This window comes from Mauremys mutica, chromosome 1, assembly GCF_020497125.1.
Source record: "Mauremys mutica isolate MM-2020 ecotype Southern chromosome 1, ASM2049712v1, whole genome shotgun sequence".
Lineage (NCBI taxonomy): Eukaryota > Metazoa > Chordata > Testudines > Geoemydidae > Mauremys > Mauremys mutica.
The window spans coordinates 225140688-225167830 of record NC_059072.1 but is presented as its reverse complement, the minus strand read 5'-3'; the positions used below and the strand labels follow the sequence as shown (position 1 = coordinate 225167830).

The window sequence follows — 27143 nt, the reverse complement described above, 5'->3', positions numbered from 1 at the left end:
CTCCTCAGCTCCCTTTGTTCCCACAGAGGCAGCCGGTAAGCGCTGCACCACCCCCATCCCAGACCCAGCTCCATGGCTGGCAAGGCCCTCCACGAACAGGGACTGCAGGGGAGTTCGCCCAGCACACAGCCCTACCACCTCCCTACACCCTGAGCTAACCCTCTGCCCGCATGCAGCCCCTAGCCACCCCTCTTCCTGCACCCCGAGCTACCGCCCTGCCTGCACACAGCCCCTAGCTGCCCCCCACCCTGCACTCATAGCCACCCCCTCCCTGCACCCTATGCTGTTTTCAAACATTTTGAGCTAAGCCACCCACTTTTGAGTTATAATTTTTGGTTGCACCCCCCCCCCCCCAACCCAGACAGCCAGGTGGCCTGTTGAGGTGAGGCAGGGGGTGGAGGTGGCACTCGTTCCCTGGACCCCACCATGCAGAGGTGGCTCACATCCTGCTGGCTCTTCCCCCTCATCCCCCGGCCCAATTAGAAGCCAAACTATACCTATGCCCAAAGCCCCTGGCATTTTTATAGCACATCAAGGGGGGGGGGGGGTCAGAAAAAGGTTGCGAACTCCTACACTATGTCATTTATCTTCTAGCTGGTTATAGTTAGTTTAGTCTCATTATTTCTCTGCTCCCAAAGAAGAAAGGGAGCTGGCACCTCAACCTGGACCTCTGACAACTCAAGTTCATCCATTGGTTCAAGTTCAGGATGGTAACCCTAGTGTGCATAATCCCCATGCTGGCTCCTCAGGACAAGCTCTTGGCTTGCAAGACCAACAGTCATGGTGCAGTCTACCTGGCTCACAGAAAAGATGTCAGGTTTCTAATGGGGAAGTCTTATTGCCAAAGGCTCACTACCTTTGGCCTTGTCACCGAATGCCTGGCTACACATCTGAGAAGCCATGGAATTAAAGTCGACCCCGGATTGGCTGCTTCGAGGTCAGTCATCTCTGCATGTGAATGATTTGCCACAGCATGCCTCAGAGTCAACAGACCAAAGTCTACTTTCATCCCTGTCACCATAGAATTCATGGGGGCTGTACTGGACACCTTACTGGCAAAGGCCTATCTGCCCTGGCACAGCTTTCTCGCCTTTCTTGTCAACCAGCCTCCATCTCAGCTGACAGCATCGGCCCAGAACCTGTTTGATATGCCTCTCATGCCATGTGACACAGCTTGCCAGAGTTTCCCTGCCCTGCATGCAAAGATGATTGAAATAATCCCCTGGCAGGGTGGTAGCTCAGGGTGCGGGGGGGTGGCAGGGGCTGTGTTTGGGCAGGGCGGTAGCTAGGGGCTGTGTGGGCAGGGCGGTAGCTCGGTGTAGGCAGGGGGGTAGCTAGGGGCTGTGCAGGCAGGGTGGTAGCTTAGTGCAGGGAGAGGGGTACTAGGGGCTGTGTGCGGGCAGAGGATAGCTCAGGGTGCAGAGAGGTGTGTGGGCAGGGTGGTAGCTCAGGGTGCAGACGGGGGTAGCTAGGGGCTGTGTGCAGGGGGTGGCTGGGGCTGTGCGGGCAGGGGATAGCTCAGGGTGCAGGCAGGGGGGTAGCTAGGGGCTGTGTGCAGGCAGGGGGAGTAGCTCAGGGTGCAGGGAGAGGGATAGCTAGGGGCTGTGTGCTGGGAGGACTCCCCTGCGGTCCCTGTTCCCACAGGATGGCTCTAACTGCACTCCAGTTTCTTCTGCCTGCCAGGGGCTGAGATACAGAACACGTGTAATGTTTAAGTCTCTGTACAGTGTGTCATGTTAAAGGTCATGACGGTGTACAGAGGTCACAATTCCCCAAGGGGTCCTCTCATATGATTGTTTGAAAGACCCTCTACCTCTCTCCAGCACAACACTAGTGACAGACTTGTCCATAGTAGAATGGGGACTGCATCTAGGCCATCAGACCCAATGCCTCTGCTGCCCCCAGGAGGCCAATATTCACTGACATATCCTGGAATTGAGAGCCATGTGGCTAGTGTTCCTGATGCTTCAAGGTGTCACAGTATTATCTGGACAGAACAGTCATTTAAGAATGTTCCTATCATTTGCTCACAGAACGAGGCGGGGTTAACCTATCTCCACCTAAAAACTGTCAAAATGGGTCTCTGACTGCATTAAGGCATGCTATGTGGTGGTACATAGAGGCGCAGTAGGGTACATTGGGCAGCTTCTGCAACTTCCCTGAAAGGCATCCTAATCATCGAAACCTTCAGAGTAGCTACCTGGAATTCAGTTCACACTGTCACCCCACACTGTTTGCTGGTGGACAGCTCCAGCTCTGACACTCATTTCAGCAGAGCTGGCCTGCAGTCATTATTCCAGTAAACTCAGAGCGTCTGCCTCAAACAGTAACACATGTCCTGGAGAGGCACTGGAAGTGATATCCATGCGGGCAATCACTCGAAGAAGAAAGGTTACTTATCCTACAAAAACTGATTCCTCAGAATGTGTTGTCCACATGCATTGCATGGCCCACCCTCTTTCCCAGCTACTGTACAAGCCTTGCCCCCGCTGGATTCAGCATTAGCGAAGGAACTGGAAAGCAGGGGCAGCTGTCCCAATTCTTTATACACTCCGTTACGAAGCACCAGAGGACACATGCATGGCCTCACTGGACATTGCTCCTCAAAGAGTCCAATCTACCGCTACACCTGAAGTGGAACAAACATGGACAACACATCTTAAAGAACCACAGCGCTTTACTGTACAAAACCATAGTTATAATGGGGTAAAGAACCGTTCTTTCATTAATAAGAATTTTTACATCAATATTGAGTTTTCTCCGCCATGAAGGACTGTCTTCCCTTTATGTTTGCACAGCACCTACCCTACAAGGCCCCAATCCTGATTGATTATTTTTATCATGATGGTGCCCAGAGATCCTAAAGTTTTAGTAATTCAACAAATCAGTGCATTCCTTATTTTACTGTGTAGTCCCATATTAAGCCTGTGTTGACAGAGCTGCAGCTTTTACAATATCATCTATTGACAAGAACTCCAGATTTTTCATAACTGGGGCAAAGGGGCTGATGTGAGTCCTATGGTATAGGAATATATAAAACCTTCTGAGTGGTCTAATGCAGATTGTGTCTCCAGCACTGGGCATTACATCATGAGTTCTTAGACCAATAATTGTCTGGAATTTTCTGACATGAAATTTAGACACCTGGTGAATGAGAACGTCTCATTTTAGTTGCCACTACTCCACAACAGTGGTGAGAAAACTGAAGTTCAGCTCACACTGGGAATCCTGTGCTTATATTTAATATCCAGTGTTTGGCACCCTTACTTGAGACCCTTACAAATAAAAAGAGTGTGTCAATGCTTAGTGGGAATCCAACATTTTTTCAGTGTACTTTCTGTGAATTGAAAGATCCTAAGCTGTGTTGTAAGATTTGGTGAAAGTTATACAAGTGCATATATATATATTGCTGAGTACCTTTCTGAGACCACTGGGTGAACTGCAAATTCTACTTTGACTAGAGGATACTGTGGTTGGATGAACATATGCCTATGAATAAACATTCTTTTTTGAGTGTGTTGTTTATTCTTGAAGGTTTTCTGAAGACCACATGAAAAAAAGCATAGTTCTACAAGAGAAGTTACCTGTTTGTCTCTTGTTTAAGTTTGGCTAGCTGAAGATTAAGATGTTGCTGCTGTGATTCATGTGACACCACAGAACTGAGTGTGCTCACTCCAGATGTGACAACTGGCTCCTCATTTCCATTTTGTTCCACTGGGAGGCAATCATCTTCTACTTCATCGGCATCTTTTTCCACTCCTTCAGTCTCTGAAGCTGGCTCAAAGTGAGCTTGAAGCTCTGCACAAATCAATGAAGAAGTCAATTTAGTACCACATACCCTTGCTTTTTGGGGGGCAGTTAATGTGGGAAAACCACAGGAAAGCAACACTTTTTCTGGACATCTTATGGGTGGCATATTTCCTCTTTAACTGAAAAAAGCTGAGTAAAGTAGTGATGAGATTTTATCCTGATGCTTTCCACATGGTATGTACTTTCCTACGGTGTTTAATAAGGGAGATACCAGTAGCTAGGAGTGAAATGTAACATTGGCAAATATTAACACATGATAGCATTAGTCTCTTACATTAATGGAACCACAGACTTTGTGGCACCATTTCCAAACAACAGCAATGGCAGTATTAGTGCATTCAAGCGTGGATAGGTCCCTGTTTGTATGGCGTTCACAATCTTACTTGTCTATAAAATCACAGGTGCACTGGTGATGTAGCAGAAGTAATAAATAGCATGGGCAGGCAGTAAAGACTCAGGATTCTGTTTACATAATGGGGGAACAGAGTTGCTTTTAGAGGAAGAATTCCAGAAAAGTCTGGTTACTTACTTTGTGCACTAACTGGCATTCTTCAAGATGTTCTGTTCCTATCTGTATTCCTTCTGAATTGCACATGTGATCCACATGCCTGAGACTGGAAAATTTTCACTAGTAGTGTCCATTGGCTCATGCCTTCACCCTTCTCCTTCTGCTCCAAACCAAGGGTACAAGGGGTGATGTGGACTGACTGCCTCTCCAGTTCCTTATCCACAGCAAATAACCTCAGGAGAAGGATCTGAAGCAGAGGTGGGCAGTGGAATACACACAGGGACACATCTCAAAGAACTCCAGTTGCTGTACAAGGTAAGCAACCAGACTTTCTTCTTTGAATGATGGTCCCTATGTGTATTCCGTTCGAGGCGACTCACAAGCTGTACCCATTGAGGAGGAGGGTGTGAGGAACTCTGCTGTATCACAGACTGAAGGATACATGTGTAGAAGCTTGTACCAGGGCAAAGTGTCTCAAAGGTATGCACAGAGCCCCATGCTGCTGCTCTGCAGATCTCTAGAAGAGGGCCATCTCTACATGAAGTTACAGATGTACACTGGGCCCTGGTCAGGCATGCTCTCACACGTTGTGGGGAAGCGGTTTCTATCAACTCACAGCGATGCAGCCCAAAATCCATTTAGGAAGTCTCTGTGAGGAGATGGCCAAATGTATGAGGGGGGAAGCAAAGGAGACAAATAGTTTAGGAGATTTCCTGAAAGTAAAAGGAAATCTGTAGGTAAAAGGTCAAGGCTCAATGGACACTGTCCTCTCTGGTGGCATGGGGCTCTGGATAGAAGACAGGTAAGTAGATGACCTGAGTCAGATGGAATTATGAGATTACTTTTGGATTAAATTTAGAATGTAACCTCAGGGAAACTTTATCCTTATGGAAGGACATATAAGGTGGGTCAACCGCAAGGGCCCTCAGCTCACCTACTCTTCTGGCTGAGGTGGCCAACCAGATAGGCAACCTTCATAGACAGAGGAGTGACGGAACATGAGGCTAAAGGTTCGAAGGGAGAATTTGTTAATGCTGACTGGACTAGATTGAGGTCCCATGTCAGAGTAGATTTCAGTACTGGGGGAAAGGATCTGACAAGTCCCTTCAGAGACCTGACTATAGTCAGGTGGGTGAAGACTGAATATTTGTCCATTGGAGGGTGAAAGGCACTAATGGGCACCAAGTGCACTAGAGAACTCTGATATTTTCAGAAAGAGGTCGGTCGGTCATAATTGTAGGGAGTCTTGAAATTGATGCCATAAGGAGAATTTCTTCCATTTTGCTGCTTAGCATTTTCTGTTATTGCTGAGGATGGACTATACAATCTCCAAGCATGCTCTCAGTTCATCATCCATCCAAATATCAGCGAAGGGAATGTCACTTGAGTCCTTAAGGGTATGTAATGGTTAGTCCGTCTTCTCAATGAATAGGTTATTTCCCTTGAAGGGCAGATCTTCCAAGGTTGATTGGGCTTCTTTTGGAAATCTGGAGGATTGGAGTCACAAAGCCCATCTCATGACTACAGATGGTGCCATTGAGTGGGAGGCTGTATTTGCTGCCTCTACCAAAGCCTGGAGGGCAATTTACCTTCTTTTATGATCGTATGGAATTCAAGTCTGTGTTCTTGAGGCAGCCTGTTGACAAATTTAGAGAACGGATTATAATTTATAAACTCATACTTTGTCATTAAAGCCTAATAGTTTGCTATGCAGAACTGTAAACTTGTGGAAGGGAAGTTCTTTCTCCCAAAGAAGTCTAGACATTTGGCCTCCTTATTGTGGGTGTAGATCTGGGTTGATATTGCTTGTTCCTTTCAGTGACAGCTTGTACCACTAGAAGTTCAGAGTGGGATGCAAGAATAAGTATTCTGCTGCTTTAGATGGTATAAAATATTTCTATGTTTTTTTCAGAGTGGGAATACAGATGGCTGGAATATGCCAGACCATCTTGGCTAGTCCCTAATATAGCCTCATTGATTGGCAGTGCCACCTTACTAAGATCTGAACTTTGAAGGATATCCAAGTAATTTATGAGGGATAGCCTATGCTTCTTCCAGGGGGATATGAAGCATGTCTGCAGTTCTCCTTAGGAGATCTTGAAATTGCCTATAGCCATCAAGTGGTGAGGCTGGTGTGACTGCCTCATCTAGTGAGAACAATGATATCCCCACAGTGGCTAGTTGCTCTGCCTTGTTGAGCTTCTCTTGTTTCTCTTCCTCAGAGCATTCCTGAGTGGGTTGGGGTTCTTCCCAATGCAGGGGTACATGCCTCAACTTGCATTCTTGTTTGTCTGTATTCAGTATGTCCCAAATAGGGTTCCCTGGGACCCCAATAAAGCCATTGAGAGAGTTCATAGGGATAATGGGGTGGTCTCCAGGGAGAAGGGTATTACTGGTCCCAAGCCAGGTCCTGTGGGAGTGAGAAGGTGCCCATGAGATTTTAGAGCCTCTGCTGGAGCTGACTTCCTGTCTTGATAAGACTGGTAAGCTCTCTCCAATGATCCCAGGATTGTTGGAGGAGCACAAGGCCTCTGTGTCCATGGGCAGGGCTGTTAGAACCAGTGATGGTCTTACTATGCTTCCACTGATAGATGGTACCAATGAGTGACGAAACAATGGTGTGAGGACAGAGTCAGTGATTCTGGGTCTGCAGGCTGTAAGATTCTCCAGAATAGCATATCTGATCACTGATGCTGGTGGGCTTCTGTCTCTTGGTGGCACTGGCAGTGCCAGTTTTGAGCAGACAGTGGTTCTCAGTACCAATGAATCCTTCTCCATGCAAGTCAGCATTTGTGTAGGAGTTGTCCATTCACTCCTTTCGCTCGTTGGTACACAGAACGGTTCTGCTCCTTCAGTGGTTGATGGTCTCGGGGCACTTTTGCCACTCGGGGCCATGGAGCTGGTACTGTGCTCCTTTGGTCCTCCTGACACACCTGTACTGGGGTGCAGAGTGTCACTCAACATAGAATGCATTGGCGAAGAAGTCCTCTCCTTAGAGGGGGATTTCTCACATACATCTTGTGAGAGTGTTTACTCTTACCCTTCTCATGTCTGTCCTGTTTGCTAGAGTCCTTACTTCTGTTCCCAGTGTGGACACAAACATGCTCTAAGACTGCTTCTTGGTGCCTCTGCCCAGTGTACGTGAGGTCTGATGGGCCATGATTGAACTGTGGCCTCCCTGAGCGATCCATCAGCAATGTTTGAAGTCAGAATTCTCAGGATTGGTGGGTCGAGTGAGGGAAGGACTGACAGATCTTACACTTGGAGGGGACGTGAGATTCCCTGAGGCAATACAGACAAGTGTTGTGGTTGTTGCTGATCAGGAAGGCCCGGGGGAAAACCATAGAGATCTTGAAGCCTGGCATCTTGGACATGCTAGGAATCCCCTACATGGCTGTGCAAAGTGCAGCGGTACCCTCACACAATGGCTCCTAAAACTAACTAGCTCTGGAGGAACTTATATAATAACAAACCATTTACAACTTTTTACACATAAACAAAGAACACTAGCTAAAGCTGCGGACAATGGAGGACCCCGTCTCAGCCCACAGGTGATAGAATGGAACTAGAGAGGCAGTTGGTCTGCACCAGCCCTTATTCCATCGGTTGAGGCACCAGGAGAAGAAGGCCACAGGCACGGACCAATGGACGCTAAAATGAAAAGTCTTCCAGTCTCAGGGGTATGGAGTGCAGGTGCACCTCAAATGGAATACACACGGAGACCATCCAATGAAGCACTTCCCCATCAGTTTAAGAGTAAGTTATGGCCTAATTCCAAAAGCCTTTAGAATTAGGTTTCCCCAGTTATAAAACTACCAGATATAAAGGAGTAAATCCATTTTACTCTGAGCGGCCTAGTTCATTGGTTATTTGAAAAAAATGTTGTCCCTGTCCACAGCACCGTCCCGCCCCAGCTGAAGAGAAATCACTCAAGCCCCTATTTCCCCCCTACTCACAAACTTCAGAAATGAGATGGATCAATCAGCTGGAAAGAACATGAAACCATTTATGATGCATTTTGGAAGTGTTTCATTTAGAAACTAGTACTGATGTGTTTTGATTTACCTGGAATAAGAATAGTGACTGCTGCTTGGACTGCACGGCGAATTATGTTATCCATTGCAAACATCCAATGAGGCCTAATTAAATGATTCCTTAATACTTTGTTCACCTACAAGTATAGAAATAAGCAAAAGCATCAGTGAAGGACCTAGTCACCACAGACAAAACTTTGTTTTGTAAAGATTCAGATAAAGCTCTGTAAATTAATGGGAATCTGTATAGAATAAGTCAGCACAACCCTTTCCTCTTGAGACTAAAATTATTAGCTGCTGAGTTCAGACTTCACCAGCTCATGAACAACAACTTCCAAATCTCCCATATGCTAATAAAATGCAGTGCTCTAAGCAGCGACTAAGATATCTCAGCATTGCAGCCATACTAAATAAAATTAAAATTATGCAAGACTAAGGATACACTACATATATATAACATGAGTTTCTTGAACTCTCTTCAATTTAGCTTAGAATAACTAGACTGAGAAATGCAATTGAGGGGTTCACAGATGAAGGGATACTGACAAAAAAAACCTTATTTAGCCTTGACAGGATTAACAGGAGATGTGATAAAACAAGAACTAGGGCACAAAGGGTATATACTCAGTGCATAAGAAGAATTTGAAGAATTTTTTACAGCAAAATTGGTGAATGGGCTTCCATGTGAGATAGTGGAGCCAAGCAGTCATGTATTTAAATAAAATAAAATAAAATAAAATAAAAATAATTACATGGAATGTATACGTCAAAGGATCCTCTGTCTGGAGGAGTCAACCAACCTTATTGGTGTCCCAAGGAAGTTGTTCACTGATAATAGCACAATGCTGCTGTTGTCGCTACATGTGCAGCACCAGCTCCCACTGAAGCCAGTAGAAATTTTGTACATGGAGGTGCTGAAGGATCTGGCTCTAAGCTGTCTCCCCGCCCCCAGACTAGCAAAAATATAAACCTTTTGATATTTTGGAAAAAAAAAAGAAAAAAGAAAAAACTCACAAAAACAGGACAGTGGGGGGCAGTGGGATGTATGGGAGTGGCCTCTGGGGCAGGAGAGATCGTAGGGAAAGTGATGCTCTTAGGATTTGACATCTTGGATCAAGCCCTTACAAAAGCCCGTCACAGTGGCCAAATTCATTCCTGAACTACATGGCGTGATACAGTTATCATGGCACAGGACAACAAAAGAGATGGGATTGTAGGGAGATACTGGAGTTCAGCAGAGCCCCATTTATCTGACCTTCCATTATCCAGCTCTCTGAGTTAACCGAATAACCAACGCACACAGGTCCAGAAGCAGGTGATCTCTCCTGTGGCCACCAGATGGCGCTGCAGCCTCGAACGTTCCCATTCTCTGGATTATCTGAATTTCTGATTATCCAGTCCAGTCCCAATTAGATCGGATAAACAGGGTGCTGCAGTATAAGTGAGGATGGGGCAGCAAACAGCGAGCTGGGATGAGTAGGGCCCTAGTGGGGGTCACTAGTGATGTATCAGGTGCCTGCTGGGATGAGGCTTGTGTGCAAGGATCCTGGGATCACCCACAGGGTGCCAAGACATAGTATGGGGGGAGCCCTTCAAGCACCAATGGTCTCGGCTCACTCATGCACCAGGCAATAGTGCTTGGGGAGCCCAGGTGTTTCTGCACTGAGACTTCCATGCACCTAGAGCTCTGCATAGTGCTCAGTATGCCAGGTAGCAATGACTGCTGCATCAAGAGAGACCATTTAGCATTGATGGCTCAGCACAGAAGCACTGGGCTCCCCCCTCGCCCTAGCCTGTCCATACAGCTGTGTTCCCTGCTAACCAGGTCTTCTCCAAACAGACCTTTTCCCCTGACCCTCAATAGCATCGAGCACACATCCCTTCTCACTTCCCAGCTCATCACATCCCAGTCACCTCTCTCACTTACCCAACATATCCCACCAGTTCCTGACACATCACGCAGAAGGGCCGAGAGGAGCTATAGGAGTGAATGGCTGTGAGGAGGGGAATAAGCAGGGATGGGGAGCAGGGAAAGCAGAAGGAAGTAGCAGGGGTTCAGCCAGGAAGGCCCTGGGAATAGGAAAAGGAGTACAGGGATTTGGTTTATCAGAGTGGAATGCCACTCCCTTCTGCTTCTAGACAAATGGAGGACTTACTGCATCCTGAAATCCAAACAGCACCAGGTGAATCTGATTGATGGAAGTGCTGTCAAAGTCCAAATCCACTTTCAGCTTGGATATAGTGGATGCCATCACTCTGTGTTCGGGAGAGCGAATGAAGTCCCTTAAAATCCCAATTATCTGCTTGATGTGGGTGACTGAAAGTTGCAGTTCTTCAGAATTCTGGAGAAAAGGTATTCCGTGCACGATATCAAGACTCACACAAGGAAACAATAAATCCCCTGTACTTATGAACCTAATGATTTAGCAATGCTAACATTACAGGGTTACAGTTTATATTTGCTGCGGCTGTTTCTCACACAACCACACAAAAGTGACAGAAATTTAATCACCCATCTGCAAGTCCTACTAAACTTGTATTTATTCTCTGCTCTTGTCAAACCTTAAGAATTATATTTACTGTAACTTAATATTTACTTTGTGAAAACAAAACCAAGGGCTGCAATGACTGTCCTTGAAATGAAGAGCGTGGATACTTGACTGTTTAGTCAGTGCCCTTCTCTGTATGTAAATAGAGAGGATGACAAACACATGAAAGTCCAGTCACAATATGGATTCTCTCAGTTTAACATGTTAGTAGACGTGTAACTAGTGTAGAATTTACAGTTAGTGACTTCTTGTGACAAATTAAAGACCTAGTAAGTTTGTTAAATACAGAAATAATTTGTCGTAACTCATAGCATGAAAATCACTGTGTCAGAAGCAGTCACTGGCACTGATTATTTTAAGCCCTAAAATATATTTTTGCTTTGTTTCTATTCCAATAGGCTTCTCATGTAATTCTACCAATTCACTGCAACTGCACCAGTCAATATTGTACTGCATGATTAAGTTGGCTGTTAAGGCAGGATACAGATAATGAGCTAAATTCAGCCACAGTGCAATAGAGTTCCACCTGCTTACATTAGGGCTGAACTTGGCTCAACATGTCTGACGAAGTCACTGTTCTCATGTCAACTATGTTTAGTACTATAGAGGAGGCCTGTGCACTGCACCCTTTCTAGAAAGGATGCAGTGCACTGACATGACACCACTCAGCATTTTACCTGGACTCACTCTGTGCTTCTCTAATAGAATTTAGATTGTTTTGTATCAGAGAAAATGTAGATGAATAAGAAGAGCTGCATTGACCAGTGAAATGAAGACGGTAGTTTTCAAACATGCCATGCACTTTCAGAATCCAATAGAAAGGAGAACTTTAAACCTATTAATTCACCATCATTTCTGGGCGGGAGAGGTTTAGAGATGTCAAAAACGCACAAGAGACAAACAAACATACATTTTCATATCTATCTGATGATGACAATTTTACTTCTGTTCTCTTGCTTGCAGATTAATTGCACTGATACAGAATACAATAAGTATGTAAAGAACCCACCTGCTGATTATGTTAGGAGCTCTTCAACATATTCGGAGCATTTTCAGCAAAAATTTAACTTGAAAACAACCAAAAAAGCCCCAAAAATGTCTATAATTTTTTTTAAACCAGAATTGGTTTGGTTTTTTATCCAGCTCTAATTAATTTACACTTCTGCAACCACACAAGCTCTCATATTACTGGAGAATTTCCCCACTAAAAGGAAATTGCTGCCCCTATCTCTGTAGGTGTGGAAGTCCTCAAACACAACTGGACTGTTGCAGTTCTCTTGGAACCCTCCTTGACTCAGCACACTTAGGGCTGGCTCCAGGCTTTTTTGCTCTGCAAGCCAGGAATGCGGGGAGGGAATGTGAGGAGGGGGAGGTGAAGGTGGAACTACCTGTACAGCTATTGTTCTTCATTGAGCAGGGGCACAACACAGTGACTTCCCATTCACAATGGGTAGGTCTACACTGCAATTAAAAACCTGCAGCTGGCCCATGCCAGCTGACTCAAGTTTGGGCTAAGGGGCTGTTTAATTGCAGTGTAGATGTTTGGTCTCAGGCTGCAGCCTGAGCTCTGGGATCCCCCTCAGACCAAGCCCCTTTCCCCAAGGCAGCTGGCACAGGCCAGCTGCGGGTTTGTATTTGCAGTGTAGATATACTCAGTGTGGCCCAAGGAACGGACTCTTTTCTTCCTACACCTGCAGAGATCACCAGCTTACACAGCCTGGCTATTCAGGAAGGTTTTCCCCCTGAGAGAAAGACATTTTTACCTTTGGTTGTTCAAGTACTTCCCTATACACTTGGCTAGCTGGGGTTTATATGTTGATGATTCAGAAGGTGGTGCTCTTCCCTTTGGTTGAACACTGAACCAACACCCCAGTACAATGTATACTGTCCTTTGCGCTTCTCATACAAGTAAGGTCATAACCCCCAGTTTCCTGGCCAGTTTCCAGTTTGGATAATTAAATTCTGCCTGCCTAAGTTCCTCTTGTGTTTAAATGGATAAAGTATTGTCATGGAAATCACTTCTGACACCATGTCATGTACTCATTGTACATAATAGATTTCAGACTGCTACTAGCAAGTCAGGGTCCTGTACCAGATATGGACTGGCTACAGAGTTTCCATCACAGAGAGAGTACAAGAGAGGTGCACTCTAGAAGATCCTTAAATGCACTGTGACCTATAGCTGTTACACACTGAAGTAAGGTATGTGACACATGCTGTAATACAGCTTAGCATTCCATTACAGAAACTTCTTCCAGTAGGAAGACAATAAAGGAACAGAAAGTTAAAAAAATCAGATGCGACTGTGAGTTGCTGTGAATGGTAAAATCTACAAGTACCCTCTCTCATCTGTCATAAAAAGAGGAATACTACATATTACTGAATTTTTAATTTTCCTTTTTAAACACAAAAAGAAGTATTAAAATATTACCTGTGTGAGACACTCCTGTAAGTTTGAAGCAACTTTATTTTGTTCCTCTTTAAGAATTTTATAGAGAATTGCCCGGCGTTCACTGTCCTTCCTTAGCAGAAAGAGACCAGAATCTCTATCCTCAAGGGAAGGAGAAGCACTCCGATCCTCTAAGGCAGAATTCTCATCAGGAACACTGGATCAGAGACAAGAGAAAATGTAGAAGACACAACTAAGCATCAGAAATAACAAATCACAGTCGGGAGTGGGTAGGGATATTTACATAGATAAATAAATAATAATTAGTACTAATCTCATCTTATTTCATTGTCACTGCAATTTTCATTTCAGAATCATTCTTAAAGACAGTTCAGATCCTCAGCTGGTATAATTCATCTAGCTCCCCTGAAGTCAATGGAACTACACCAGTTTACTTCAGCTTAGTCTGGCCCTGTTTGTGCACCAAGTCAATCAATAACAAGAAGTGAAAATAACGCAGAATGAGTATAACAATGAATTTCATTCTGAGCACACGTTGCAACAAATGTATCTGAAGGTGTCATGTTTCATGTTCTCCTCTGATCAGGAAACTATTCTCTTCCCGGGCTTCTTACAATTACTGTTCAAGGGCCTGAACCAAATCCTGCTGAAATCAACAGAAAGACTATGGAGCCCCCGAGGCTTTATCTGCTGGTATAAACCAGCATAATACTTGGAGACATTTGGGGGAAATCTCCATGAATCGGATAAATATAATCAATATTTAAATCAATTGACATTTTGATTAAGCAACAGATTTAATTATTGAACACATCTGGTTATCTATTCATTACATGCACAAATTGCCTTGGATAAAATGTCATGCGACTCTAACCTGCATAAGCTTTGTGGAGGCTGTGCCAGAAGCAATTAGACAGCTTTACCTTAAGTGGGAAATGGGATGCTTCGCTGGGTTCTCTGAAACAGATCGCTTTGTCTTTTCAAAGAACAATTCATGCTGTACATCTGAATCTGGTGAGACAGAGCCATGTTCACTGCTGCTACTGCCAGCCTGTTCCCCATGGACTGGCAGTGGGAGGGACGTACTACGATTATAATCTAGCAAGGGACAGCAAACAAGCAAACCACACCCATCATTAAATAGAGCATATCACACAACTGTGAGAGAGGGCAGTGCTTTTAAAACCACAGAACTCCAACACACTGAACGCTATAAAGCCCTCATTTGGCCAGGTACTTAGAGGTAATTCTGCATGTTTGGTCATTGTGAATATAAAGAATTGGCATTTTTAGCTAATTAATATTTTCCTCCTATGACATACTAACACCAGGTGCATCCAATTACCCCTCCAAGGCCACGACTATGGGACCAAGATTTGATCTCTCATTGGCCTTCTAGCTATCTGCCTCTCTTGCATCCCCTGCCTTCAGTTATCTCCTTCAGGACAAGCCAAGAAGCCTCCTACAATCCCTCCCATTTCATGCAGAAGCGAGAACAAAATAAATGAGTCGTTGGGTGCCCACTACTTCCCTACAGGCCTATTTACTAGAGTACGATGCAGGAGAGGTGCTGCAGGCTGGGGGTACATATTTCGTCTGGGAGGCAAATTTCTGAGTGTTTGTCTCCACCATCGCAAATAGTTGATATTTTGGAAGGGAAGGTTGGGTGTAAAATTCTGGCATAGTCATTAGGACACAGTTACTCTTCAAATAGGAGTTTAAATTGCCACCAAAATAAAAACATGTCAACTTGTGGCTCTTCACAGTCCTATGTTTACTGGGTAGGCCCACCTCCACTTGCAACATCAGGAAGTTGCCTGTGGTCTTATGAGGGACAGCTGGGGCCACCCAATATCGGTCAGCCAAGGAACCACCACTTGCAGCGAAAAGAAAGGAAGCAAGGTTGCTTGGCCTGGAGCAGTTCCTAATGTGGGAAGAAGGCACCTGCAGACCTTTCCCGGGGTGGAGTTGGTAGGAGGATGAGAACAGGTGAGCTGAGGAAGAAAATAACTTTTCCAGTTTGCATTCTGTGATATTTGTACGGGTATTTTTCTCAGATATGAATGGGGCTCTTCAGTAGGTCAAAGTTCAGGCTCACTATTTATCCTGCTAACAAAGTGGCCAGATTTTCAGTAGAAACATCAGTAACTGGAAAATTAGGCCACTAGGTGCCAAAATATTGATACTCCACATTAGGCACTTGTGATGCCTAATGATCTATGATTGGAATATGACCATGTTTATCATGAATATTGCCACTGTTAGACAATTGCAACAAAACTTGTACAAAATATATCATGTAAGGTGTCAATGGAAAAGTTATGATTTGCTAAAGATGATTATCCTGTTTATATGCATGTATCATTTTTAGGAGTACTTGTGGCACCTTAGAGACTAACAAATTTATTTAAGAATATTTAAATTTAATTTAAATTTATTTAAATAAATTTGTTAGTCTGTAAGGTGCCACAAGTACTCCTCGTTCTTTTTGCTGATCCAGACTAACATGGCTACTACTCTAAAACATGCATCATTTTTGTATCTGAAGTTATGAATATTGGTTATGTACTGGTTTCACCATTGTGTTTGTTCCTGAGGTAACACCCACAAGCTAGTTTACATCAGTCTAGCCAACACATTGTGAAGGGACTTTTCAAGCTTGGCTGCCCATTAAGGACACTTCACTCCTACAATGGGCCATAGAAGAAACTCATTCTGCCCAGATGGCTCGTCCTGCTGACATCGCCATCTCCAAGGGACCAACCCCTTGGAGTCATCAAGCCATGTAAGGACATATGACATACTCATATGACCCTGGACTGCCATTAATTTTCCACAAACTGTGCTGTGAGATTTGTTTGGAATAGCAAAATTCTAAGCAGTTGGCAGAGGATATAAAAGACCCCTGAAATATTTCCATGTTGCATTTTTCCTGCTCTGACTCTCCAGACTATGGATTTACAACTAAAAGGAGCATATTGACTATGGACTGAGGACCTTCCAATCTTTTGTAAGTTACCAGAGAGACTTTACAAGCTAGCAGTCTATAACATCACTGCTACAAACCTGGTATAAGAACTTTGCAATGACTATGTATATGATCTATTAACCATTTTAAGTCATCTTCTTCTTTTCTTATTAACAAACCTTTAGATATTAGTTACTAAAGGATTGGCAGAAGCATGATTATTGAGTAAATATATAAAGTTATATATTGACCTGGCTGTGTGGCTGATCTCTTGAGATCAGAAGACCTCTTTGTTTCATGAAACTGGCTTTCAATGACAACTCATCATTAAGTCTAGTGTCTGGGTGGTGAAATAAGGGATGCAATGTCTATGGAGACTGCATTTTTTTACTTCTGTCCCATCACACTGGATAACAAAAAGTTTACTTTTGTTATTGGCTTGGTATATCTACTGATAGAATAACCACCAGTGTGGGGTGAGTCTGCCCCTATTTCTCAGCAGTTTTTCCTGAATCTGGTTTTCTGTGAACCACTGAGGCACAGTGACAGCACCAATGTTTGAAAATCCTGTCCAATATGTATAAATTAAACACAAAACATCAAGATGCTTGGCCAAGATTTTCAAAACTGATTAGGCTTTTGGGTATCTTAAAATTTGGGTTCCCAACCTGACACACCTTAAAAGGGACCTGATTTTCAGAAAGCGCTGAGCACCAATCTTCTGAAAATCATACCTCTTTGAGGTGACTCTTGGTGGGCACCGAAAAATTTAAGTAACTTGCAAAAATCTTGGCCGAATGAACTTTTATTTTATTACAAATGGTTTACACATTTGGCCAGTGGGGAGATTTTAACAAGCCAAAACAAGATATAAATATAAACTACAAGGTACTTTCTATAGTTTAACTCTAGTTGATTTCTTGGTATGTTCAACATCCTGAATAACAGAGAGGAATTGGCTAATGATTCAAATCTTTTTATGTAACACTTAATTATATTGACTTGTAGTTGGCTGATAATTCCTTACCTAAAGGCTTGAATGCAATTCTGTTTTTCTTGCCCTTGTTCACCTGTTTTAAGAAGAGGTCTTTGAGTAAATCAGATGCTGTGACACGCTTATTCGGATCAGGTTCAAAGCAGAGCAAAATAAAGGCCTTTGCTTCAGCAGACAGTGATTCTGGGATTTCAGGATGAATTTTAAACATCCCAACCTGTAAGTAAAATATGGACAGAAAATTATATGGCCTCAAACAAATAGCTGCAAAAGGGCCACTAGCTAGCTCCTCGCTTGGTGTAAACTGGCATAGCTCCATTGACGGCAAGTGAAGGGTTTGACAGCTGCAATGCAGAAGTCCACTGAAGTCAGTGGAACATCAACGGGGCTCCATTTACGCCAGTATGGGATCTGGCTGTATTTCTACTGCAAATGTTTAACTCTGCAGATGTGTATCCTAAGTGGTTATGTCAAGAAATGGACATATCCAACTATCTAAGCCTTGTGCAACCCCTGGGTCTGACCATACTCACCACAAGTGCTCCAGACACTATTCTCCCTACTAGCCACCAAGCCCTTCTATTCCATATGCCAGCCAGCGCCTCCCTCCCAGTTGCTGAGCCCGCTCAGGACACTTCTCCCCAAACACCAAAACCAACTTCCAGCCCTAAAGCTGAGTCGCTTCATAGCCCATTCCCTCTGTCTGGTGCCCAGACCTGTCCTGCTTTGCCTAGTGCTCACTCTTAGCACAAGCGTGAACACCCAGTCCCCGGCTGCCAGATGCACTCATTATACCCAATGCTGAGACCCGTGTCTTTCTTAGCCCTTCAATGGCAGCCAACTGGAAATTACACAATGTTCAAAGGGTTAACGTAATCCCACACTTGGATAATGTGATTGGACAGAAATTTATTTATTTCAAAACATTACTGGATAGTAACTTGATATTGCCCTCTGGTGCATCAGCATGAGCTACCCATTTTTAATCCCCAGGGCTGATTTTACAGCACTATTTTTGGGTATGTCTACAACACACACAAACCAAGCAACTCACAGCAGCAAGTCTCGAGCAGGGCTAAAAACAGCAGTGCGGACGTTCAAGTGAGGGCAGAACCCTGAGCTTGAGCCTTAACCCCCTTGACAGGTCTGAAGCCTGAGTTTGAATGTCCACACTGCTATTTTTAGCCCTACAGCATGAGACCGGAGTAGCTGACCCAAGTTCCGAGACTCGTTGCTGCAGGGGGTTTTCTTTGCAGTGTAGGCGTACTCTTTAAGACAGAGTTGTGCCGCTCATTCTGCACATGCCATACAAATCTGGCAAAATTATTCTTTTCATCCTTGAAATATTTATGTAAAATAGACTCTGGAGAACAAGTAGCAGGAGCCTGGAAATAATGCTGTCCACAAGGCAGCTAGTAGCTAAGTGGTTAAACAAGTGGCAGCAGCTTGCTAAAATAAAGAGTCGTCTGAATAATCACGTTAGATAACTGTATTAACGCACTGTGGCACTATTATACATTTACAATAGCAATTTAGCTTTGTGAGATCCAGTATGGTCTACTCGCAATGCAGGCTGAAGCCAAAATGCTGAACAGTAGAGCCTGTATTTGAATTGTAGTGCAGGGTATAAAATGCCAATGCATTAACCACTTCCAAGCTATGTCTCCATGCGCACCCAAAACAATGCCTTTAAAAGCCAGACGTCATATTTCCTGTGCAGTGTAAGATTCCAAGCAGCAAATCCATAGGCTTATAGTTGTTCTAAGCTCCGCTACTACTCACTATGTGACAACAGGCCACCTGGTCTCTCTGCACTTCAGTTAACCTGTCTGAGGGAACATTTCTATTTGATTTGTAAAGCACCATGAACACAGCACTTCCCTCAGTGATGCATCTCGAAGCAAATGGGATCATTCACATGCATAAGGAAATCACAGTTTGGACCTTGACCCTGTGCAGAGGTGATTACAATGTCAGTGTAGATTAAATTGCCCAGAATATTTAACTTGTAAATAGTAACTATATGACAATTTAATTAACAGGTACTACTTCAAGTTTCACAAACTGGCCAGCAAATAAAACAATTCTTACTTTAAACATTGCTGCTTGTGGCTCCCCCAGCTCATGAAACGGAGGCTTTCCTGTTGCCATTTCAATGATAGTACAACCCAGTGACCAGATATCAGCTGGTGCACCATAGCCTCGAGGCCCCTTATCTATAATCTCTGGAGCCATATACTGCAAAGTTCCTGAATCAAGACAAAAAAGGAAGAACCCAAGTCATATATTTGTTTTTCTTATCAAATAGATACACCATATCATTAAACCCCTTGCAGGTTGTCACTTCAAATGCGGCTTGTATGACTGAAAGATGAGCCCTCTAAGTCAAACTCCACCACCAATACTGAGACATAAGATTGTATTTTCCCATGTCTTTTCTATACAAACTCTTAGTTCTTCCCCTCTCATGAAGGACTTCAAATGGGAGAAAATATATTTACCGTACAATCTGAAAGTTCTCCCTTGCCTTATTTAAACTAAACCTACCTCCATTTCTGAGAATGATGAATTGGAAAGATATGTGAATAAAAAGGGCTGCAGAGAGCAGCCACTAGTTGATGGGTTTTCTTTGAGGGAATACTTTTTTTTGCTGTATTCACCACCTCTGGTGGGAACACAGAGCAGGCGAACATCAGCAATAGCGAAGTGAGCTAGTCCATGGAGAGAGGGTCAGGCCTGGTAGGAGAGGATCAGGAGCTGAATGAGAGATTTTGAAGAGGGAGCGAGATGGAAAGAGGTAGGGCTAGAGAGATGAGATCTGGGAAAGAGATAAGGCTTGCAGAAAGAGGAAAAGTGTCCTACATTACAAACAAAATATCAGGGCTGGACTAAGAGAAAGCAAAAGAAACAACCTCGTGGAGGCAAGTGGCAGAAATGTGAGACAAACAGGGCGAATATCTGGGTCAAATTGTGAACTCCACATTTTGGGGGATTCCCATTTGTTTTGAGAATACCAGTGATTGTAACCTTCACTGTGACCTTTGGTCTGTATTGTAATTTCTATGGTGGGTTCAGACATCCAGGTGGTGATGAAATCTTGATAAAGGAAATGTCTTGCAGATACTGTGTGCTCATGTTAGAGGGTGGGACACCTTGACAGGGCCGGCTCCAGGCACCAGCCAAAGAAGCAGGTGCTTGGGGCGGCCAATACCAAGGGGCGGCATGTCCGGGTCTTCGGCAGGAATTCAGCAGCAAGTCCCTCTCTTCCTCTTTGAGCTGCCGCCGAAGAGGAAGAGAGGGAGTGAAGGACCTGCCGCCGAACTACGATTGTGCTGCCGTGGCCTTTTTTTTTTTTTTTTTTGGCCACTTGGGGCGGCAGAAAGCCTGGAGCCGGCCCTGCACCTTGACGAGGCTAATAATGAGAGAGCCATCAAGGGCCATTAACACTGAATGACTCTTCCATGCTGGAGCAATGGGGTTTCTACTAGCAGGACCTGTGACTTTGAATGGACTTCATACACAGAAACCTAGCTAGGAGAGCATGCAATTTCTCAGCCTGACCATCTGACTAAACACAGGAGACTTTACTTATGGAGGCTGCTTCTCTGAAGAAGGGGGCCATCCAACACCAGATGCCAGAAGCCTGTGCTGGAGAGAGGGAGAAAGCTGGGGGGGGAGAAGGGGGCTTGCCTTGCCAAAGGATGCTGACCAGAACTAGAGCTTTCAGATGGGGCGAGATCAGACCAGGGAGTTATGTTTAGGGATTTGTTGTTTTCCCATGGATCTGTAACTCTGTTGTGCTTTGTTAAGAGTAAATGTAACTGTGGTTAAGAAATTCCTTTGCTAAGCCCGTATTCATTGCTTTTCTGCCACATTGTCGCTAGGGGGATTAATTAGAAAATCAGAGCTCGGACAGCCAGGGGAAACATGTCTAAGCAACTGGATGCTTGGGAGGGCTGTGAAGCTGGTTCTAGGGTCTAGGCAGCCAATTGAAAGGTCCTGCTCCCCAAGGAGGGTCAGACACAGGTTCAGCACCTGAGACCAGGGCACTTAGGAAGCATATGGGATTCAGCAGTTGGATCCAATCATAATGGACTGAGTTCCATCCATGTGGGGGGACTGGGCTGGGCTGCAAAGTGTGTTTGACAATCCACAATTACTGATGATAAGACGTAGTTTCATACACTTTAAAGAACGTTTCTGTTATCAGATATAAATTAATGCAAAGAAAGATTTTTTTAGGGTGGGGCATGTTTCCTCTGCCACTATGGAAGAGTGTCCTTTTCAGTTCCCAGGTCTGTAATACAGTATAGGCACATTCTCATTGCTTCAAGGAAAAATAAGTCTGAAAGCTAAACTTCCTTAACTTTATAACTAACTTCGTATGTGTAGTTGGCTGCTCAAGCAGAAATAAACTGAGGAAGCAGAACTCAGTGAGGGGTCTTAGTAACTTTAAATCATCAAAAGTTATTGAGTAAGAAACAGGCTTAACAGACCTGCAAATATTACAAGTACAAAACATTATGAAGAGATCTATGAACTCTAATGAAAGACGAACACACGTATTATACAATTTCCTCTGGGCTAAAAGAGATGCTAGTGACAACAGTGAAAAGGCTCTGCCTGGAATGTTAATAAATTAATTTGGATTACTTAGTTAAGAAATAGGTTTACAAAATTATGTAATACCAATAATTAAAAAACAAAACAAAACAGGCATTAGCAGCTTACTTACCATACTCAAATAGCTGCCCATCTCAGAGATTTTTGTAACAATTATATATTCCAGAAGTTATACTTAACCAAAACATCAGTTTGTTTATAGGTGGAAAAAACACAAATAATTTAAAACATAATAGTCTCATAATACCACTAGAAACAAATGCCTAAACACCACACATCAGAGTTGTGCTAGTGGCGGGGGCAGTCACAAGTAAAGTAACAACCTAATAAGAAAAGGGCGAAAAACTAAAACCTTGGGAAATGTAAATCAACATTTTTGAAAGTCACAACATTTTTAAATGAAATTCAATTATATGCTGATTGCAAAAGCTAAAATATTTTAATATAAAATGTAGTTTGTATATGGGTTTTTTGGTTTTAGATAGCACTAAGGTTTTGCATTTCATAGCTGACTCATGTTACAACAAAATCGGCAAGCAATCAATTCAAGAACAACACAACAAAAATGGTTATTCTTGGAATACTGAATTGCAGTGCTAAAACACAAGTGTTTACAACTCTACCTGTTAACAAAAGAAGGCCTGGATCTTGCAATCCGATCTGCATGGACAGATCTGCATGCCTGTACAGAGTCCCATGGCCATCAATCTGTTTGTGCATATCTGATTACAAGACCAAGGGTAAAGATTGTAATATTGTTGAAACAAACATCGAAGAAAGTAGTAAAACATGCAGCAAGTTAGTCTGGAACAGTTACTGTGATCTTTTACTAGGACATCAAGTCAAATGCACTTTGTACCCTCTTTTATACTGTAAAGTTGCTCTTTAAAGTTTAATGGATTTTCAGTCAGTACATAAATAACTCTCCATTCGCAGTAGAACAACTCTACACATGCACTTGGGTGCTTGAAGGATTTTGTTAGGTTCACAGATTACAAACAGAGAAGTTAGAGAAAAACATAATATACTCTCTCTGGAAGGTTGCAAGTAACGCTCTTACTTAAAAATCCAGAACCTTAACATACAAAAACCAAAAAGAGAGAGAAAGCAGGCTGCTTCCAAAGCCAAAAGGGCACAATTCACCGGGCTCTAGGCTGGCTCTTTGTATATTGACTGCTGAAAGACCCAGGTTGCACAATCCTAGCCTGCTAGCAGAATCAGGAAAGCCTTCACGATTTAAAGTGACAGCTTATAATTTATACACAGTTTGCAATACAACACAGATTTCATAATATTTCTGCAAGTGAATTGCTTCCTTGGACTCTTTTCCATAAAAAGCATGTGGAAAAGTTGCCATTAAAAAATAATGTCGCCAACAAGGATATTTCTTTTTAGGAATCTGATAAAACTTGCGTAGGAATGGCCAATTCCCACCACATGCACCCCCAGATGGCAGATAGGGCAACATCCTGCAGATATGCAGGGCAGCTGCAAATAATCAGTAAGCAGTCGCAGACCAACTGGTGACATCTCTCAGCAGGACGTGATGGGGTAGCTAGTGGCACAGTATCAGTTACCTCCATAAAATGCCACTTAGGCCCCATGACGACATCAAGGTGAATAAAGACTGCCTTAAAATCAGTCTTGCTGGGCCAGGACCTTTGGTTTGAAACCGGAGTGTTCTTTCTCCTAGGTGAGCTGTCTGCTAAGGCTGACAAGCCTCAGAAGGCAGCTCACCTAGGAGAGGGAAAAGTCCGGTTTCAAAGCAAAGGTTTTGACAGCTGACCTGTAAATGTCACTCCATAGATATGCTCGTTAAACTGACGTCCATGTCAAGTGTGACACGGTTTCAGCACAACTGCACCTCTAGTCCCACTCCATGGTCCACAATGGACACCCACTTCAACCTTCCTGTTCCCAGCCGTCACCTCTCCTGACCAAGGCTGCACAGCTCCCTGCCTTACGCTGTGATATCCCCAGCCAGCCTGCCCAAAAAGGCCAGCGCCTGCACTTTGCTTTTTTCTCCAAAGGCTACAACCAGTGTATTGCTGCAGTCGTAAGTTATCACAGAGTACACATATTAATTCTAAAGGTAAAAATATTACAGAGAAAGCATATTAAGGCAATAAAACAACCGACATGCCTGCTAAAAAGCTTACAAGTGGTCACCCACAACTCCAATCTAGAGCTCTGATAGGTTTCAGTTCTTCAAAACCCAAATCTGGGTTTTCCCTGTGGTTACAAGTTCATCCGTCTTGGATCCAAAACCAGAACCAACGCTGGACAGATCAGTCATTTCTTTATACAGCTCGGCCCTTTGATCTTGGCCTTCTGTAACAGGTAACCAGCAGTCAGTCACCCTCTCCTCACCCTCTTCGAAAGTCTGGATTTTTGCATAGCCAGAGCTAGGGAATTTGCATTAACCTCTCCCTAGAAATTCCCCAGGAAATCTACTTAACACTTATTGTCCCAAAAGTGTCTCATTTTCAATATAGTCTTTTGAACTCCCAGGTCTCACATCTATCATCCCCCCGGAGAGGTTACACACAACCCCATCTCACAATAATACGAAACGTAATGCACCAAGGTCTTTCAATGATATTGTAGGAAATTGCTATATTTGTCAAAAAGTGTATCCCAGAAGGCAAAGATGTTCCCCACAAGTGACATACATCAGCTGTGCCTGACTGTAGTAACTGAGCAAGGGTTGATAAAATTAAAAAAGTCAATGAGTAAACTGAGACGTGCAAGTTGGGGTAGGAATGCCGACTGGAATAAGTTTGGAGCTATGTGAGTTCTTAAAGAAGAGAAGAGTAAATATGGCATGTGTACAAGAGACCAAACAGAAAGGCTGCAGAGACAAGAGGGTGGTGAGGAGTCACAAAATCTATTACTCAGAGAGTTCAACCTCCTGAAATGCTGTTGGAGTTATTCTTGATGAAACCCTGCAGAGGCATGTGACAGAGGTTACCAGACCATTGGACCAACTGATGAGTCTTAAACTGTGTTGGAAGGCGGTAACTATCTCTATAGCAGGTTGGCATGCACCAACAGCTAGGAGAGGATCAAAAGGTAAAGTTTTTTTATGAGGAGTTTTACCTTACTGAAGATATACCATCCAACAAGAAGATCATTATAGGAGTAGATTTATATGTACACACTAGAACTGAGAAGACTGGATATGAAGGTGCCCGTGTTGGGCACGGCATTGGAACCAGAAACTCTGAGGGGGAAAAAATGGTCCTACAGACTTGTCTGGCATTGGGCTTGATGACCGCAAACACACACTTTCAAAAGAGGGAAACCCATCTCATATTTTATGCCAGTGGAGAACACCAGTCCCAAATCAATTTCTTTTCAATACTAACCAGAGATAGATCACACATAATCAATTATAAGGTAAACGGGGTGAGTGCACTGAGAGACAGCATAGACTTATCCTTACGGACTAGAATGCAGAGCCTCAGAAGTATCTGAACCCCTTGGCACTGGAGAGGCCTAACTGGTGAAAACAGATGGTAATGAAAAAAACTTCATACAAGGAGAAATGCACAGACTTCCTGACTACACACAGGGGTGCATGGAGGACAACTGGTTCAAACTAAGGTCAGCTTTGCTGAAAATGGCACAAGAAGTCCTAGGAGAGATGAAACCAGTGTTGAAAAGGATAAGAAGGAAGACTTGGTGATGAAATCCTCAAGTCAGAGAATCTGTTGAGGGGGGAAAAAGGACAATCTTCAAAAAATGGCAGGCCAGTGGGTTTCAGTAATAATAAGATGGTGTATGGGGAGGCACAAATGAGGCTAGAAGAAGTGTTGCAACAGCTAAAAGTATGGCCTGTGATGAGCTAAATAACTGACTAGGAAGACAGGAGGGAGATAAGACCATCTGTAGACTTGCCAAGGCAAGAGAGAAAACGATGAAAAGGATGCAAGTTTTCTTACATTAGAAATGCATATGGCATTTTGCAAACAAATGGTGAATCAATCAACGAAGTATGGAGTGATTATTTTGGAAGTATGATGAATGAGGAGAACCCAATGGCGGAATTAAGAACATGTAAGCTGAACATGAGCATGACAGATTGCATACCAGAGGAAGAGGTCGCAGAGGCACTTGGGAAAATGAAAAAGGAGAAAGCACCTGGGCCAGAAGAAGTAAGAAAGAGAAAAATGCCAGATGAAAAGCTTTGTGGTACCTATTTTGAAACATAAAGGAGATATTTAACACTGCGTACTAATTATAGTCCAATTAAGTTGAAGTCACATGCTATGAAAGTTATTGGAAAGGATTATTGAAAAGCATCTGCATGGAATGGTTGAAATTTGGAAGGGTCTGAATGGATTTGTGTTGGGAAGGAACACCATTGATGCCATATTTGCACCATGAATCCTCATGGAAAAGTTCAGAGAAGAGAGATGGCAACTAGGTATGGTCTTTGTGGACCCAGAGAAGGCATAGGGTCATGTTCCAAGAGAATTAGTTTGGTGGAGTTTGCGATGGAGAGGTGTGCCAGAAGGATACGTTCCTCTTATCCAAGATATGTATGATGGAGTGACTACCATAGTCAAAATTAAATGGGACTACAGTAGAGAACTTGCAGTAAAGATTGGTCTGCATCATGGGTCAGTGTTTATCCCCTTTTTATTTGTGATTGTCATAAATGCAATAAGTGAGACTACATGAAGGGAGCCACCATGAAACACGCTGTTCACTTAGTGCTACATGTGGAAGACTGTGAGCCCCTGCAAGCCAACTTTGAACAGTGGCAACATAGTTCTGAAGAGGTTACACAGAGTGAACGTTGGTAGGACCGAGGCTATGAGGGAGGAGGACTCAACATGAAGTATATCACTAGCAGTGAACTTAGAAGAGCGGAAGTATTTAAATTCCTAGGATCAATGGTTGCTGAGAGTGGTGCCCCTGAGTGAAGCCTGGCATCGTACTGAAGTTGGGTGGGTACAAATGGCGGGAGCTGACTCCAGTTCTCTGTGACAAAAAGATGCCAATAAAAGGTAGAGTGTATACAACTGTCATTTGATGGAACTTAACAGATCAGTGACTTGGCCAGCCATAAGAAAGGAAATCAGCATGCTCTCCACCATGGAAATGAATATGCTGAGATGATCAAACAGTTCGAGACTCCATGACAGGAAATAAAACAAGAATGCAATGGGCCGGCCTAATGTAGATTTGTTCCAGTTGAAGACAAATTGAGGGAGACTAGCCTGTGTTAGTATGGGCATA

At 43.6% G+C, this 27143-nt stretch overlaps 1 protein-coding gene across 2 annotated transcripts in view; it reads right to left on the bottom strand.

Moving 5' to 3' along the window:
- MAP3K15 (mitogen-activated protein kinase kinase kinase 15) overlaps window positions 1–27143 on the bottom strand; it is a 165822-nt gene that overhangs the window by 4856 nt on the left and 133823 nt on the right. Inside the window, exons 19-25 of one of the 2 annotated variants that reach the window (XM_045015129.1) lie at window positions 19365–19522; window positions 17307–17490; window positions 14235–14409; window positions 13333–13507; window positions 10509–10694; window positions 8384–8489; window positions 3585–3798 (exon numbers count right to left, since the gene is read on the bottom strand). In XM_045015129.1, coding sequence (XP_044871064.1) covers window positions 3585–3798; window positions 8384–8489; window positions 10509–10694; window positions 13333–13507; window positions 14235–14409; window positions 17307–17490; window positions 19365–19522 — 1198 coding nt within the window. The other variant, XM_045015214.1, reaches the window with a different exon arrangement.